This window comes from Erpetoichthys calabaricus, chromosome 6 (assembly GCF_900747795.2).
Source record: "Erpetoichthys calabaricus chromosome 6, fErpCal1.3, whole genome shotgun sequence".
In the NCBI taxonomy this organism is placed as follows: Eukaryota; Metazoa; Chordata; class Cladistia; order Polypteriformes; family Polypteridae; genus Erpetoichthys; species Erpetoichthys calabaricus.
Genome location: NC_041399.2, coordinates 205,005,693 through 205,024,943, shown reverse-complemented (window position 1 = coordinate 205,024,943; position 19,251 = coordinate 205,005,693). Strand labels below are relative to the sequence as shown.

General features: G+C 40.4%; 1 protein-coding gene across 1 annotated transcript in view; it reads left to right on the top strand.

Moving 5' to 3' along the window:
* Nucleotides 1-937: 937 nt before the first annotated feature.
* pdss1 (prenyl (decaprenyl) diphosphate synthase, subunit 1) overlaps nucleotides 938-19,251 on the top strand; it is a 36,411-nt gene continuing 18,097 nt past the window's right edge. The window contains exons 1-4 of the mRNA XM_028804360.2: nucleotides 938-1,131; nucleotides 2,000-2,067; nucleotides 9,216-9,336; nucleotides 14,127-14,257. Coding sequence (XP_028660193.1) covers nucleotides 967-1,131; nucleotides 2,000-2,067; nucleotides 9,216-9,336; nucleotides 14,127-14,257 — 485 coding nt within the window. The 5' untranslated portion in view covers nucleotides 938-966. The remainder of the gene's footprint in view (nucleotides 1,132-1,999; nucleotides 2,068-9,215; nucleotides 9,337-14,126; nucleotides 14,258-19,251) is intronic.

The following is a 19,251-nucleotide window of genomic DNA, read 5'->3' as shown; positions in this document are numbered from 1 at the left end:
TCCACAAACAGACACACTGCTGATGGCTGTGCCCAAAGAGGTCATTAAATGTGTGCTTCACCTGTTAATCACCCCTATAAATGGTTTGCTATGGGCCTTTCTAATGATCCCCCTTGTTTTCTTTGCTCTTCTATTCCCCCAGAATTAAATTGATAGGACTGGCAAGCGTTGTTAGGCTGAATGGCCCGTTCTCATCTAGACTGTTCTAATGTTTTAATGTTCTTTGTTTCCTCTGTACTCCTTTTAAAGTAAGTGATTTTATCTGCTATGTTATTATTATATGTTTGAGTTGTATGCCATTGTAATGTTCTAGCTTTCAAAAATAATATATACAGTAGATAGAAAAATAAAATGAAGCAATCCTGTAATAGTGCTCAAAAGCATCAGTTCTGCAATCTCAGATATTACTTATAGCATGGGTCTTACTTCTGCATAACATTTAGAAAGATCCTTAATGATATCCCGTTATAGTCAACTTCTTCTGACTTCATTTGCTCAGTTTCTTACTTACTCCCTCGTGAGCATTCTTTTTCTTCTTAAAAGGCATCCATTTATCAATAAAGCAGTACCCTTCAGTCAGCCCGTTTACTTCCAGTAGTAAATAAATGTCACTATATGAATATCCGTCGATTATCTAGCAGCTCATTTAACAAGGTTAGGGCAAAAGTCCAACTAAGGACACAGTCACACACTTCATTCACGCACGTCTGGATGTGAAGAAGGTCTGAAAATTTCGCACAGACTGTGGACATTCTAATTCCAAAGACTCTGATCTTGCACGGATTCAAATCTCAGTCTCCCAGAGCTGCGATACAGCAGCGCCATGCCTTCCTTTGCGTACGTGCGGCTGACAATAAAGTCGCCTTCTGTATCTGAAATGCCGTTAGTATTGACCCCGCCCCTTTTGGCTGCCAATGACGTAGTTCCGCTATTTCGCTGCCCGCGCCTTGGCGCTTCTGGGAGAACATGGCGGTACCGGTAAGGCAGTGTGGACTGTGCAGAGCGGGTAATCATGGGGTTACACTACTCACTGCTTTATGTGCGCAGTTCTCCCGGTTGGCTGGAAGTGCCGCTGTCTCGCCGAGGTGGCCGAGTCTTTCAGCGACTGCCCAAAGCTTGTCGACCTGTCAGGTAAGGGTACAAAAGAGAAAATAAGAAGAAATCTATTGAACTTTAGGAAGGTCAAACGTGCGCAGGAGCATCTGCTGGAAAACTGAGTCGGGCACTGGACTCCTTAAAGTCGGATGAAGCTGGGTCATACAGCAGCCTGATTTGTGGCTGGGGGGTGCGGACGAACCTCGCCCACCAGTTTTTTTTACATTGCGGAAGGTCAAACTGGTCTGTCACGGAGATTGTACTGCAGGGCAAGGAGGCTTCTCCATGTGGGGCGGGGCACATCCTTTAACTTGGTAGTCTGTAGACAGACAGCTGGCGGCTGTGATGCGGTTATTTTTGGGATAATGAAACGAAATCGCGAAATATTACTAATCTCGGCCACGTTACCTTTTTTTAAATTTTATTTCCGTATAGCTTCTTTCACTCAGCACAATGTTAAGACACTTCATTACTTAAGCCTTCGTTTAGTAGCCTCTTTCTGTTGTGAACTTCATCCCAAAGAAGCTTTACAAAGTACGGAGCTATAGTGCACCGTTTAGATATTTTGTGCAGTTTTAATATTTGCAGTAAAGACGAGCAATGTCAGTCGTGATTTAGCGTTGTGTTGAGTCCAATTCATTATCTTCCTGAGAATGCAGTACAGACTACAAGGCAGATCACTTCATAAAGCTTTCGATTAATGCTTTAATAACAATTAAACGAAACCGTGTATTACATCAAGTAATACATTAGTGCACGCTTAGTACGTTGCTGTGATTTTATGAGCCTCCCAGTTGAATCTTATTTAGAAACCTCTGATGGGTGCTGATGCAGTGTTTAAAGTTACGTGATATGTGTGTGTGTGTGTTAGACAAACATTTTTAATTTTATTTTCATATTGAAGGTTATATCACGGAAAACACAGATGACTCCAGATTCACTTTTCTTCAGGAAGCCTTACTTTTATTACAGGTGAGCTTTACTTATCGTATTTAAAAAACGGTTTTGCCAAGACATTTCAACAAATGGTGATGGGCTCTTTATTTTGACTGATTTCATTGAACATTAAGTTGCTGTTAATTACACTGGGGTGTCTAATGTAGAATGTTTAGTGTTGCATTTTAGGGAGTACACCTTCTAAGAGTTGTACATCTTAATTTAGTTTGTGCCACTTTTCTTGAGCAATAATTCAGACATTAGAGTATGTGAGTACTGAAAGTCAGTGTTAAAGTGGGGGGGGGGGGGGGGGATTACTAATTAAGAGAAAAGTATGGAAGATTAATCCCACCACTCAAAAAATTAGTTATTGCATTCTTTCACAAAGATATTGCCTGCTGCTGGTAACAACATACACCACGCACTGGACGTTGGGTGACATCTGTTTCTGGAGAGATTAAGCACCCATGTAGCATGAAATCAACTGACAAGAACTGAACAGACATTACAAGTATACATTTAGTTTTAATCGGGTTAAAGTTTAGTAAATTTAGTACAGCTGTTTTCACATAAGCAGAGTTGTTAGTGCAGAGCTTACATTCCTACCTCACAATGCCAGGGTCCGCATGAGGTTTGGATGTTCTCTCCGAGCATTTGTGGAGTGATTGGTAGCGGTGAGTGTCCTTAACTTTGATTGCTTGTTATAACTATGAATACTGGAAATGTGTCCGTAACACTTCTCAGTTACCAAAAACCGTTTAGTCCTTCATGTGTTGAGAAGCAAATAACATCCATCCCGTTTTTCCATCCCTAACCTGAAACCCTAAAGACCCGAAGGTTTGAACACTAGTCGCTGCGCCAATAGTTAAATCTTCTTATATAGCGTAGTCCAGATCTAACTATGCAACTTTTAATGCAATGCAGGAAAATAATGCAAGACAAAAGAATTGTTTGAAATATCTTGCAATAAACGAATGCAGGGCAGGTGCTGCCATCTATCGGCAACAAAAATATTATTTTGTGAATTCTCTAAGCAATAAACTTAAGTTATAGCTTAATGAAAATTGCATAATTAGATCTGGACCACCTTGTATAATACGCGATCGTGGCTGTCCGTTTGTGTGTCCAGGATTTTAAATCACCTGTTGCTCACAAACTGCCTGAGCTATTGACCTGAAATTTGGTACACATATACTACGTGACCGCTACTATCTGCTTTCGGGGTGATGATTGACCTCCAACCTTATTCCACTTTTTATTTTATTCTAGAATCAACTCTCGGCAGGGCGGCCGTGCAGTGCATACGTACAGGTGCCGTTCTCATTCCGTACCTCTTCATATCTTAACTTTTTCAGGGCTGATGTCGACTTTTGTCAAAAGGAGGAGTTGACGATGGTAATCAACTGTAAAGTGTGACAAAACCAACCGTTACATTGAACTCTCATTGCTAGAAGGAACACTAGATTTGACCAAGACGCTCACGTGAGTAGCAAGGCGCACACAACAGCAAAAATGGCACTGACATCTGGTGAGAGATCAAAGTGAATGCGAAAAGCAAAATACTCCATGGATGACGTCTTGTCTATTATCTCTGAACTGGACCAGGACTTGTCAGATTTGATACAAGCGATCGAAAACGAATGTGAGGTTCCAGCTTCAGCTGATCGGTCCCCAGCTAGTCGTGGTACTGACAATGTTTGCCAGGGTGGACTGCCACTTAACAATGATAAGAGCTACAAACCAGATTGTAATGCACTGTGACCATGACCGCCGTTGCTGTTGTCCCAGCCATGGAAAGACAGCCTGGCAGCAAGCTTGCCACTCATTCTTGGCAAACTAGCAGCCACAGCATGCAGCAACAGATGTTTTATGTTGGTTTCTGTGTGAAACCATCCTTTTTTGGAAAAAATGTTCAGCCCTCAAAGAGTTAAATCATTCGTAAGTCTTCAATATGCCTCAAGTGCCAGCCTAAGTGAAAAATTAAGGAAAACGTACTAAGTAATTGCAACACAAACACTGACTTAATCAGTTTTGACACGAAAAGATGCCGACGAAAGAAGAGAAGAAGTAGGCCGCTAGGGTGGAGAAAAGAAGAGCTGCTCAGGAAGCAGCAAGCACATCAACCTCTGAGCAAACGAATGATAAATGTATAGAGAAAGAGGATGAAAACTAGGAATGCTCAAGTCAAGTGGATTCACTGCCATTACTGTCTAGTCTGTTTCATAATATCTATAGCAAATAACTGAATTAAAGCTAAACATATTTCACTAATGGGTTTCTCTTACTGGCTTGCACATTGTTCTGTGACTGGCTATGCGATTGAGCCGTGCAAAGGGCCGGCTTACCGTCCACCACGGTTACTTCTTGCCCTAAAACCACTGGTGGTGGGATACTCGGATGTTCCCTTTGACCCTAAACTGGGTGGATTGAGTTTACCTTCCAGCACATGCAAGATTAAATGTGTAACTTTAACGACTATTCTGTTCTTGTCACTTGATTGTAAGCACCACATGTGCTTAATCTCTCCTTCAAAAGCTGTCACTAGGTGACCACAGTGCATATGTGCTGTAAAAACCCAGGGTGCGTACAGCCACCATAACCCTGACACAGACAGGTTTAGTACCCAGCACACAGTTTATTTACAATTGGGGAGTGTTTCACCCTGCTCCCCACAGCACAGTATATAAAGCACACAAGGCTTACAGCCCAACACATTCCCTTCCTACTCGACTCCTCTTCAGGCTTTGTCCTCTTCCTCCCAACTCTGGCCATCGAGTGGTGGTAACTGGCACTTTTTTATACGGCACCCAGAAGGACTCCAGGTGCCCCACGAGCTTCTTCCAGTGACCAGGTAAGGCCCTGAAAGCGTCCATGCAAACTCTCCCGGCGGTGGCCACAGGCTGCAGCTGGGTTAAGCTCCCATGCTCATGACCCGTGGCCCCTCTGTCAGTCCAGGGGAGAAACATTCCTGGAAGTTCTCTCTGCCCCGGTCCTTCCATAATCAAGGTGTCTCGGCCGTCTGACACAGTATACAATGATACCAGCAGAGATAGGCAATATCTTTGCAAAATAACATAATTATTAAGGGGGGAAAAAAAGCAAATGTTTTTTTTTTTTTTTTTGCATGCCGGAAATAAGCTTTCATATAAAAGTGTCTCTGGCTTGTCATTTGCAGCAAGTGAAGAATACTTTAAAGGAATAAGTCGAATTCCTTTTATACTATGGACATGATAATTTGCAGCCGTTAATGTCTATTAAAACGTCATTTAAAAATGAGTCATTGCTTCCCAATTGTGACATTCTCTTAAATTTCCTTTTTTTTTTTATGCTTTTTGCCCTCATTCAGTACTGATTGTATTCTTTTTCATCCTTTTAAAAATGAATATGAGATTACAAAAAACAAATACGTGTGTTGTGAGTCTAGTTGTTATAGATATTTCTTCTCCCAGTGTTAAGTGAAATATTCCAAAAATCATTTGCTTCTACTTACATGAATTATATTCGATAATGCATTTTCTGCTTATTGACCTTTGATAAAATAGCAGAAGTTGACGGGAGCAGGACTTTCAATTCCTCACATGCTATCGACATGTTAATCTAAATGAGGTGCCCATAATACAGTACTGAACCAGTTGGGAACTGCATTGGTGAAGCAGCCAAGATCCACAAAAAAGCTGAAACAGTAAGAAAATAGAAATAAAAACATAAAAGATTCAACTATTCAGAATCTTTTAAAAAAATGCCATTTTAAAATGGCAGAAAAAAAAACAAAACATTGCTTACCCTGAGGATATGTAACATAATGGTAGCCACAATATGATATCCAGTAGTGCCCCCTGCTGTACTATACTAATATTTACATTTACACACAAGATCTGCAGCTGTTTAACCTCCTTTAAAGCAAGTCAACAATTGTCTTCTTCTTTTGGCTGCTCCTGTTAGGGGTCTCCACAGCGGATCATCTTCTTCCATATCTTTGTGTCCTCTCCATCTTGTTCTGTTACACCCATCACCTGCATGTCCTCTCTCACCACATCCATAAACCTTCTCTTAGGCCTTCCTCTTTTCCTCTTCCCTGGCAGCTCTATCCTTAGCATCCTTCTCCTAATGTACCCAGCATCTCTCCTCTGCACATGTCCAAACCAACACAATCTCGCCTCTCTGACTTTGTCTCCCACCTGAGCTGACCCTCTAATGTCCACATTTCTAATCCTGTCCATCGGTCGTCACACCCAATGCAAATCTTAGCATCTTTAACTCTGCCACCTCCAGCTGTCTCCTGTGTTTTGGTCAGTGCCACCGTCTCCAACCCATATAAAAAAAGCAAAAGCAAGTCAACAATATTGAATTTTTTTTTAAACAAGAATATTATGTGCAGCAGAAACCTGTAAATAATAAAACATCAACATAAATACAGCAGGAAAGGCATGTTCACTCCTCACTGATGCACATTTAGTACTCATCCTTTAGTTCAAATTCAAAGTTTATTGTCATGTGCACAGTAAGGAAACACATTTCCCTGTACAATGAAATTCTTTCTTTGCTGTCCACACCAAATGACAAAACCAACGTATAAAGATGAACATAAATAATAAGTAGTAGATAGATAATAAGTAACAGAGGCAGCATAAAGTATAAAAACAGAATAGAAGTATGAAGTGTAATGTGCAGGTAGGTGCGTGATGGACAAGTCAAATACAGTTGTGTGAGGTTGATAGAATGAGGTGGCCCATGGTTATAAACTCCAGTCAGTTATTTAGGAGTCAAGCCTTTTTTTCCGGTTTGCCTCACTGATTAGTGGTTTTCTTACGGCTACACAGCTGTTCAGTCCCAATCCCTTGAGTTCCCTTCGCATTGTCTGTGTGGAAATGCTCTTACTTTCACTATTAAACATAGACCTGAGTTCTACTGTTGTTTTTCTTCGATTTGATTTCACCAAACGTTTAAGTGATCGCCGATCACGATCATTCAGGATTTTTTTCCAGCCACATTTCTTCCTCAAAGACGATGGGTCCCCACTATCCTTCCAGTTTTTAATCATGTGTTGGACAGTTCTTAACCCAATTTTAGTAGTTTCTGCAATCTCCTTAGATGTTTTCTCTGCTTGATGCATGCCAATGATTTGACCCTTCTCAAACAGACTAACATCTTTTCCACGACCATGAGATGTGTCTTTCAACATGGTTGTTTAAGAAATGAGAAGCAACTCATTGCACCAGTTGGGGTTAAATAACTTGTTGCCAGCTGAAAGATAATCGCCCATGCAGTAATTATCCAATAGGAGGCTCGTAACTATTTGCTCAGTTAAATCCAGGTGGCGACTTTTTTTTTGGCCAGGCAGTGTATATAAATAAACTACTACAGTAATCCCTCCTCCATCGCGGGGGTTGCGTTCCAGACCCCCCCGCGAAAGGTGAAAATCCGCGAAGTAGAAACCATATGTTTATATGGTTATTGTTATATTGTCATGCTTGGGTCACAGATTTGCACAGAAACACAGGAGGTTGTAGAGAGACAGGAACGTTATTCAAACACTGCAAACAAACATTTGTCTCCTTTTCAAAAGTTTAAACTGTGCTCCATGACAAGACAGAGGTGACAGTTCCGTCTCACAATTAAAAGAATGCAAACATATCTTCCTCTTCAAAGGAGTGCGCGTCAGAGAGAGAGAGAGAAAAGCAAACAGTCAAAAATCAATAGGGCTGTTTGGCTTTTAAGTATGCGAAGCACCGCCAGACAAAGTAGCTGCAAGGAAGGGAGCAAGCATTTTTCAGCATTTTTTAGAGGAGCGTCCGTATCCTCTAGGCCAGTGTGCGAACATCCCCTCTGCTCACACCCCCTCCTGTCAGGAGCAGAGAATGTCAGAGCGAGACAGAGAGGAAAGCAAACAATCAAAAATCAATACGTGCTGTTTGATCTTTTAAGTATGCAAAGCACCGTGCGAGAAGCATATCGCTTGCAAAGCAGCCACATGTAAGCCCAGCAAAGAAGGGAGCACTGTGAAGGTAATCTTTCAGTGTTTTTTGAGGAGCGGCCATGTCCTCTAGGGGTGCGAACAGCCCCCGTGCTCACAATATATTTGAGGAGTTTAATACATAATACGCGCTGTGGTTGGGTAGCTTCTCAGCCATCTGCCAATAGCATCCCTTGTATGAAATCAACTGGACAAACCAACTGAGGAAGCGTGTACCAGAAATTAAAAGACCCATTGTCCGCAGAAATCCGCGAACCAGCAAAAAATCCGCGATATATATTTAAATATGCTTACATATAAAATCTGCAATGGAGTGAAGCTGCGAAAGTCGAAGCGCGATATAGCGAGGGATTACTGTACTACTAATTCAGACTTAACAGTGTGCAAGTAGATCATTACCATCACCCCAAGTCTGACTCAGGTTTAACCGTCATTACGTAGAATTCTGAGCCTGACTCACACTCTGGGCTAACACTAAGGAAGTTAAAATAAGAGGATTTTTAAATTTCTTGATGTCTGTGTTCTTTGTTATGGAAGCTTATTCCCGCTACTCAAAAAAAAAAAGATTTTGCAAAGGTATTGCCTGCTGCCATTGGTGCTAATGTGCATGTGTGTGCTCCAGTCATCAAGTTACCGATTAAGATTACTGAAACTAAGCGTGTGTGCATGTGCAGTCAGGTGACAAGAATTGAACAGACATTATAGGTACTTTTCATGATGATGTGCTGAAGAGTAAATTTTAATCCTCCAGTTTAGAGTCACAGGGAGCCAGTGATTATCCCAGATGCACTGGGTGTAAGGCAGAAACCTACCATGGTGGATGGCACACTGGTCCTTTGTAAGGCTCATGGAAACAATACAGTAATTATTGTAAAATTCTATTACAGAAAAATGCAATTAAAAACATTTTTTGAGTGGCGGTAATACGTTTCCGTACGTTGTTGCTGTTCTTTTCTGTAGAGTTCCGCTTAACAGAATTAGTAATCAAAACAATCGATACAATTTGAGCCTCATTCCATTTTAAAGCACTTATTAAAGGCTTAAACGTTAACTGATTGGGCTGCTTTTTAGTGCTTATTCGGTCTGTCCTGCTTCATTAAAAATTAGAAAACTGTATTAAACATTTATCGCAATAAATGTTTATTTTGTACAAATGGCAGACTCTTGATCTTTATCAATTGTAATCCTTGTACTTTTTGTTTCAATTCAGATCGTTACTCACTACACCAAATGCATGCTGCTACAATAAAGTACATGATGAAAAACAAAAGCCAGATCCGTTTAAACTGGCCCAGAAGGATCTCAAGGATCTTTACGAGGATATCAAAAAAGTAAGCAAGTGCTATTCCATCTTTGTTCTTCTCTGTCTAATCTGTTGTTTTATGGTGTGTGTGTGTGTGTGAGAAACACATTTATACAGATCTAAAGTTTGATTTCAGAAGTGAACACACAAATTAGGCGGACAGATTGCACTGTTTGGTGCTGCAAGTTTAACAAAACTTCAATAACGGGGCAAATGATGTGTAACAGTTTGTCATTCAGATAATTGATATACCTGGTTAACAAAAAAAGAAATGCAGTAGCATCTGCCAGGTCAGGTCAGGTTGGGGAGCTTGCACTGGTACAGCACATTGCTGCATCCACCACATGGCAAAACAGCTTAGGTTCCTGGCTGGCAACTCCCCAGGCAGACATGGTTCAAACACCTTTCCTGGAAATGACCATCTATCTGCCGCAGCCAGGTGTTACGTGGGCTTCCCCTTGGCCTGGTCCAGCTGACTTAACAATAAGGATCCTGTGAGCCGGATCACCCTCGGGGAATCGCGCTACATGGTCATAGTGCCGTAACTGATGTTCCCTCACAATGAAGGTAATGTGAGGGACTCCGCGAGCAACCGCTCATTTGAGAAAAAAATCAAACCAGCAGTTCCCAAGGATTCTCTGAAGAGATACAGTACCGAAGGAGTCCAGTCCTCGTCTTGCAACCATATAGCAAAACAGGAAGCACCAGGACGCTAAAGACTTGGACCTTCGTCCTTTTGCAGAGATACCAGGAGTGTCAACAGTATTCAGCGACCTCATGACCCCCCATGCTCTCCCAATCTGTCCACTGACTTCATAGGAAGAGTCACCAGAGACATGAATGTCACTGCCAAGGTAAGTAAACCTCTTGATGAGGTTGACACTCTCTCCACAGACAGACACACTGCTGATGGCCGTGCCCAAGAGGTCATTAAAGTCCTAGATGTTTTTTTTTTATCAGGACACTTGCAAGCCCAGACACTCAGACTCTTCACTCAGTCTCTCGAGAGCCCCGATCAGACCCTCCATTGACTCCGCGAAGATCACAGCATCGTCAGCAAAGTCAAGATCCGTGAATTTTTCTTCACCCCACAGCTGCTGTATCCCACGACCCTGACCAACACCCACAGTCCATGTAAGCATCGAACAGAGTAGGAGCAAAAACACAGGCCGGCCATGGTATCCAGCAACTTCAGGAAGATCCAGCAAAGTCTCAGGATGTCCCACAGGGCATCTTGATCAACCGAGTTGAGTGCTTTATGAAAATTGACAAAGGCTGCAAAGAACCTCTGTCAATATTTGCATTTGTGCTTCATGAGAACCCTCTGTGCCAGTAAGGCAGATGCCCAGGATGCAGTCGATGGTAGACTTTTTTTTTTAAGGCCTAAGAAGTCTACTATTGACCACATCCTAGTATCTGTGTTACGTTTTAATTTAAAGCTTTTTTTAATTTTACTTTTGTGTTAATGGAGTTTGGTGTGGGTCAAAACCCCAAGGCAAATGTAAGTTCAGATTCTATGAAAACATTGATATTTTGCATGCTGTCTGTGTGTGTCTTCCTAGTAAAATGTTTTATAAATGGCTGGTGACACCAACTTTAGATAAAATATGGCAACCTGGCTCTGACTGCTGAAGGCATTTGTCATAGGTCATGATGATTGATAAGGAATCCTGAACTTTTTGCATCATTGTACACATCCAACATATGTCTTGATATAGTGGATTTCAGGCTGCATGCTTGTATTATATGTGGTAATGTTTTATAGATGTACTGATTTTGTATTTCACAGTATTATACAGTTTGCAGCAAACGTCTGTCCTTTTTGCTTGAAGTGCTCTGAAACGGAGCTATTGGCACATTTCCTTTCCCTTAAAAACCTCTGTTGTAATTCTAGAAATCTGACATTTAGCATAAATGCTGCCCTCTTGTGCCTAATTAAATAAACAGCAATGTGTCTTAGTTATATGAAAAAGTTTGGGAACCCCTCTCAGCCTGCATAATAATTGACTCTCCTTACAACAAAAAAAGATAACAGTGGTATGTCTTTCATTTCCTAGAACATCTGAGTACTGCGGTGTTTTACGAACAAAGACTTTTAGTGACGCAGTATTTAGTTGTATGAAATTAAATCAAATGTGAAAAACTGGCTGTGCAAAAATGTGGGTCCCCTTGTCATTGTGCTGATTTGAATGTCTGTCACTGCTCAATGCTGATTACTGGCAACACCAAATTGGTTGGATTAGCACATTAAGCCTTGAACTTCATAGACAGGTGTGTCCGGTCAAGAGATATATGCAAGTTGTGCTTCCTTCCCTTTGACTGTCCTCTGAAGAGTGACAGCATGTGATCCTCAAAGCAACTCTCCATAGATCTGAAAACAAAGATTGTTAAGTCTCATAGTTTAGGGGAAGGCTACAAAAAGCCATCTCAGAGGTTTAAACTGTCAGTTTCAACTGTAAGGAATGGAATCAGGAAATGGAAGGCCACAGTCATAGTTGCTGTTAAACCCAGCAGGTCTGGCAGGCCAAGAAAAATACAGGAGCGTCATATGCGCAGGATTGTGAGAATGGTGACAGACAATCCACATATCACCTCCAAAGACCTGCAAGAACATCTGGCTGCAGATGGTGTATCTGTACATCGTTCTACAATTCAGCGCAATTTGCACAAAGAACATCTGTATGGCAGGGTGATGAGAAAGAAGCCCTTTCTGCACTCACGCCACAAACAGAGTCGCTTGTTGTATGCCAGTGCTCATTTAGACAAGCCAGATTCATTTTGGAACAAAGTGCTTTGGACTGATGAGACAAAAATTGAGTTATCTTGTCATAACAAAAAGCGCTTTGCATGGCGGAAGAAGAACACCGCATTCCAAGAAAAACACCTGCTGCCTACTGTCAAATTTGGTGGAGGTTCCATCATGCTGTGTGGCTAGTTCAGGGACTGGGGCCCTTGTTAAAGTTGAGGGTCAGATGAATTCAACCCAATATCAACAAATTCTTCAGGATAATGTTCAAGCACAAGTCACAAAGTTGAAGTTACACAGGGGTTGGATATTCCAACAAGACAATGACCCAAAACACAGTTGGAAATCTACAATGGCATTCAGGCAGAGGGAGAAGTACAATGTTCTGGAATGGCCGTCACAGTCCCCTGACTTGAATATCATCGTAAATCTTTGGGATGATTTGAAGCAGGCTGTCCATGCAATCAAATTGAACTGGAGAGATCTTGTATGAAGAATGGTCAACAATACCTCCATCCAGAATCCAGACACTCATCAAAGGCTATAGGAGGACAGCGTCTAGAGGCTGTTAGATTAGCAAAAGGAGGCTCAACTAAGTATTGATGTCATATCTCTGTTGGGGTGCCCACATTTATGCACCTGTCTAATTTTGTTATGATGCATATTTTCTGCTAATCCAATAAACTTGATGTCACTGCTGAAATACTACTGTTTCCATAAGGCATGTCAGATATTAAAAGGAAGTTGATACTTTGAAAGCTCAGCCAATGAGAAACAAAAATCCAAAGAATTAAGAGGGGTTCCCAAACTTTTTCAGATGACTGTAAGTGCTAATTGGGCATCACAAGGCAGCAATTCATTAAAAATTCCTAACACAAATTTATAGTCATGTAATTGTAAAGGCTGTTCTGTATGAACTCTTAATATAAGTTAATTGAGCAGTATAAGCAGTAACATTCTCAAATGCTCTGTTTCAATATCAGAACAGTGTTTTTTAGTCAAAGCAGACCTCCACAATGCATTGAAAATTAGAGATGTACACCAACTTGTATGACTTTTTTTAAATGTGCTTTTAATTACCTATACATATACTAATTTTATTAGTGATAAAAAGGCGGTTTGGTGGTAAGTAAAATTCTGAGAAATGAATTCCTAAATATTATACACGTGGGTTTTCTTCTTGGTTCATCCCATATACCCAGGATATGCACATTCAGTTAACGGACATCCCTAAATCATCTCGTTTTGTGTTTTCAATTAACCTGTAGTGAAGGAGAAAACACATTCATACAATAGTAAAACTATGAGTATTTACTTTGATTCTGGCAAATCATGAAGTTTTGTTCATCAGTATTTATTGATTTAGGGCAGCATGGTGGCACAGTGATTAGCCCTGGCAAATCACAGACCTAGCATTCCAAATTCAGATGCCACACCAGAGGGTTGTCCAGTTGGAGTCTGCACGTTCCTTCTTTGACCTTGTAGGTTTTCTTTCAGGTACGCCTGATGACCTCACATATTCCCTAGGACTTTGTTTGGCAATTCCAAATTGGCCATGTGTAATTAGGCCTTGCCTTGGACTGGTGCGTTGCCCATGGCTGCTTCCTGCATTGTGCCGGGTACTCTGCGCTGCATACCTGAATTATATCAAACTGAGAATGCTGTGTTATAATATGGATTCATAGCAAACAATTTTCAAATACTCCTTGTTTTCTATGCAAAAGTGTTTTTTTTAATTAAATGGGTCTTTATGCCTACAGTTAAAGCAAGAGCAATTAAGTATAGAGAGACAATGTAAAAAGAGGCCTATTAACTTATTTGGAAACAAATCTGGTCTTAATATACAAATCCAGCTACTAGGCGGAGTGGTGGCTCTGAGGCTAGGGATCTGCACTGGCAATCGGAAGGTTGCCGGTTCGAATCCCGTAAATGCCAAAAGGGACTCTGCTCTGTTGGGCCCTTGAGCAAGGCCCTTACCCTGCAATTGATGAGCGCTTTGAGTAGTGAGAAAAGCGCTATATAAATGCAAAGAATTATTGTTTCAGGTACTGTTTTGTTCATCTCTCCTCTAGGAGCTTTTTGTGTCAAAAGCTGAGCTTAAATGCTTATGTGACTACTATTTCGATGGAAAAGGAAAAGCTTTGCGACCAATGATTGTGGTGCTAATGGCCCGAGCCTGCAATTTTCACAGCAACAAAACAAGGTAGGTGCTTTATAGTATTAGCAATTGTAGCCGATATATTTTAAATTTCCAAATGGTACTTAACTATATATTTGCCAGTCTGTAAATTTGTAACTTTTTGTGGTTGCCTTATTAGAGGATGTTTGTTTATATTAATGAAGTACGATTATATATTAGCACCAAAATTAGAGATTGCATCTTCACAGCAGTAGTTTCCCTCCCGGCAGCCTTAGCACCCACACTGAAGAACAGGTCATCCACCTGACAGCTAAGCACATTCAGGCCTGGCCAGTACTTGGATGGGAGGCTATCTTGGAAAAGTGGTGGTTGCAGTGGCTCCCCACTCACTGAAGCACTTTGAGTGGTGAGAAAGGCGCTATATAAATGTAAAGAATTATCACTGTTATTATTATATGTCAATTTAGGCAACCCTTGTTCTGCAGTAATTTATTGTATTCTTAGACACCTGGGTATTTGGGTAACTATGGACATTACAGGTATAGGAGGAAAGTAGATTGTCATTAGTCTTTGTAAAGAGTGAAAATGTCAAGGCACAAGGATTTTTAGACATAAATGTGACAAAGAAAAAGTTATTTACATGCTGAAAAGGAAAGAAGGTTAAAGGTGCAACATTTTGACTGTACAGTGGAACCTCAGTTCACAACCTTAATTCGTTCCAAAACTCTGGTCGTAAACCGATTTGGTCGTGAACCGAAGCAATTTCCCCCATAGGATTGTATGTAAATACAGTTCTTTTGGTCTGGAACGGATTAACTGTATGTAAATATATATATATATATTTTAAGTTTTTAAGCACAACTATAGTTAAACCATAGAATGCACAGTGTAATAGAAAATTCAATGTAAAAACATTGAATAACACTGAGAAAACTTTGAACAACAGAGAAAACTAACACTGCAATAGTTCACGCTATAGCGCTACTAACCGCTGAATAAAAACACTTTTTTTTTTTTTTTTAATGAGTTTTAAGCACAGGGAAAAAATGAACATTTGAAAAAATCCGTAATTTAATAAACCACCAAGAAAAGTAACATTGCAACAATGCACGCTACGAACCGATTGCTGTAAACAGAAGTGAAAACAAAATCAAGCCCAGTGCATTCTTTAACTGCCTTCTTACAATATGCGTCCAGCTCTCTCTCTCTCGCGCTGCCTGTGTGTGTGTGTGTGTGTGTGTCGTGCTCTCTCGCTCTCTGTTTCTTGCTCGCTGCACAGGGAGAGACTGAACATGTACAAACCGAAAGGGAAACTGGCTTGTTCGTGAACCGAGGCAAGAGTTTGGCGAACTTTTTGGTCGTAAACCGATTTGTACGTGTACCGAGACGTTCCTGAACCGAGGTTCCACTGTACCTCACAAACAGGTGTGCTGCTGGAAAGGGATGAGCAGGTAACTTGTATAGAACGGGAATGAGGAAACAAAGCCTGGGCAGATGAAAGGAGAAAAAGGGAAAGTAAGTGAAGAAAATATGAGAAGACTAGCCAAAGTACCCAGTGTTGTTAGTTTAAATAAATGGGAGGAAAAAAAACTCTCTTTTGGAAATAAAACATAATTAAATGCAGCCCACGATGAGATAAAAAGACATACTCGTAAACAAAAGCTGTACTACAGCAAGACACAGACTCTGTTGTCCAGGTTAAATGAAAAGAAAATGCTGTACGTACCTGTAGTCTCTTGGATTCCGCTTTGGCCAGTGGGAAATTTTGTATGTGCTGATGACCGTTTCCTCCATCCGCTCTACTGCACTCCTGCTGCCAAATGGGAACTCTGGTCCCCAAGGTTGGCACTGGTTTAAATATGGGAACATTACATTTTAGTTCTACCCTGTTATCAATCCCTGTATGCCTAGTTGATTAGCATTAATGTTGCTAATTGACTAACTTAATGGTATTTCACAGTTACTATATATACTCGCATATAAGTCGGGTCTTGAAACCCGAAAAATTGATCATAAAATCAGACCCTGACTTATATGCACGTTCAAAAAATACAGTTTTTTTTTTTTTATCTTCTTGCCTCCTCCAATCTCGAACCAGTTTCTCAGACACATTGAATTTTCTTGCAGCAGCACAGTTACCAATTTCTTTCGCCACTTCAACGACTTTTAACACCAGCTTCATATTTTCTTCTGATCGAACGCTCCATCATAGATAAGGGATGTTCTTACAATAAAGGTGTATGAGGGTGTGAGACACAAAAAAAAAAAAAAACACAAATCAGTGCAAATGTTGCTTTGGAATAGTTCGGGTATCACCGTGTGGTCACATAGGCACAATACACAGAGAAAATAAAGGCCGTGTGCCCCGTGGTTACTCTCTCAGGTGGGCATTAGCATATCGTAATCTCTTGGACCAATAGCACGAGTTTTCCGCATTTGACTTATACGAACGACATTATAAAATACCGGAAATTATATGGGGAAAATATTATATTATATGGGAAAATCAAGCCTCGAGTTATCCGCAGGAGAACTAATCCGCAAGTAAATACGGTAATTGTTAAAATATGTTGAAACGGAGGCAGTATGAACCATTTTATGGTAAAGGACTAAAATGCATACAAAAGAAATCCCTTAATATTATTTAATACCAGTAACGGTGCACTGCGAATACACTTGACGTGAGCATTCCTAGTTTTCATACTCTTTCTCTGTACGTTTAGTATTCGTTTGCTCAGAGGTTAATGCACTTGCCACTTCATGAGCAGCTCTTCTTTTTTCCATCCGCTTCTTCTCTTCTTTCGTCGCCATCTTTTCTCATTAAAACTGATTTAAGTCAGTGCTTGTGTTGCAGTTACTTAGTACGTTTTTCTTTAATTTTTCACTTAAGCTGGCACTCAAGTCTTCAATCTGCCTCAAGAATGATTTAAGATATGATGAGGTAGAGGAAGTGACTGTGAAGGTGGCAGGGATGAGAACGGCACCCATATGCATGCACCGCACAGCCGCCCTGCTGGACGCTGCTGAGAGGTGATTTTACAATAAAATAAAACAAAAATAAAAAGAGGAATAATTTTGGAGGTCAATCATCACCCTGAAAGCGGACAGTAGACGTCTCGTAGTATACGTGTACCAAATGTCAGGTCAATAGCTCAAACAGTTTGCGAGCTACAGGTGATTTAAAATCCTGGACAGACAAAACGGACAGCCACAGTAGCGTATTATATAGAAATATCCTCCTTTAGGTGTTTCCAACTTGTGCAGATGCAGGTTTATATTAGATATATTTTTTATGTGTGTGTTTAACTACGAAGTTCAATACCAGATGTTATTGACATCAAGTCATCACAGTACATTATTACAATAACTGTAATAAGCAGATCTGTAAAAACTGACTATTTTATTTTATACAGCATGGTAAATACTATTAACGGTTTAATTTCCCAGCTGTATGCAAGTGCCCGTTTTATTGCTATTTGCATACATTGATTTTAAATTCTAATCGGGGCGCACCACTAACATTAGCAGTATCATATTGAAAAGTAATTTCAGCTACAGTGTTCACAGATGTTTGTTTTTCCAGTTCTGATTACCCAGAGTGCATCTGTGCTACATGAAACTCTGGCTGGCCTGAGCCGAATCAGCGCTCCATGAGTAAACAACAAAAGTTAAAGTAAATAAAAAATAAATAAATAAACATTGTTCAACATGAAGTACGACTTTGTGAGTTTAGTAAGCACTCCTTCACGCATAAGAGTCGTCAGAATCAGTAACAAAGTCTGTTTTATGGGGTCTCTGGGAGCATGTTATTAAATGGTACTCACAAATAAGTATAAAAAAATAGTGAAGGATAAACTGTGCAAAGTATCTTATAGGACAGCTTAACTCACCAATGACAAAATCATCATTTACTTGCGCTAACAGGTTTTTTTTTTTTTTTTTGCGTTAAACATTACAGTAATTCATGTCTGTCAGGATATTTGGAAGTTCAGGACAGTGCCGACAAGGCTTTGCATCTTATAGACATTCAGCACTATCCATCCATTTTCCAACCCGCTGAATCCAAACACAGGGTCACGGGGGTCTGCTGGAGCCAATCCCAGCCAACACAGGGCACAAGGCAGGAACCAATCCTGGGCAGGGTGCCAACCCACCGCAGCATTCAGCACTACTGCACATTAAATTAAGGTTGGCAATTTTTCCTCCTGAAAATGCATGGGAAAAATCCTTAAACTAACTGGCAGGGGGCAGTAGCTTCACTTTTATTAAATTAGTAAAGGGGTTTAGTATCCCAGATGTCTATAGGAGGCCATCACTTATGTGCACACATAGTTGCAAATTCACATTTCAGCATTCAGCTAACAGTATTGGTATTGAAAAGCAGTTACCTGATTACAGGGCTATAATTTATTCTAGCAAAGGCAAAGCAGAGGGCTTCATTTTATTGCAGAAAAGATCATCAATTCACAATATCCAAGTGACGCATTTAGTATATTTGCTTAGCATGACAGACGTTTTCTCCAAAGTGCAAAATATAGATGAGGCCTTCTCTTCAGTTAGAAATGCAGTGAACTTACATCCAAAATAGAAACTTCTATATTGCTTTTATATTCCTCATACCTATCAGTTTATTAAAAAAAAAAAACTTGTGAATATTGTAATTCTGTGCTTCTGTTTAGTTCTTTCTTAAATATTCTCTTGAACAGTGTGTTCTGTTTCTTTAATTGTAGTTTTTAATGAGTGAATAATGCAAAATTGTGTCCGTGATTTATGTGGATCAATGCAGTATAATGTGGTCCAGATGACATACCTGTGGAAGCATGGAGGTGTTTAGGAAAGATGGCAGTGGAGTTTTTAACCAGTTGTTTAAATGGAATCTTGGAAAGTGAGAGGATTCCATGAGGAGAGGAGAAGAATTGTACTGGTGCCGATTTTTTAGAATAAGGAGGATGTAGTAACTGTAGTAACTACAGGGGGATAAAATTGATGAGCCACAGCATGAAGTTATGGGAAAGAGTAGTGGAAGCTCAATTAAGAAGTGAGGTCATGATTAGTGA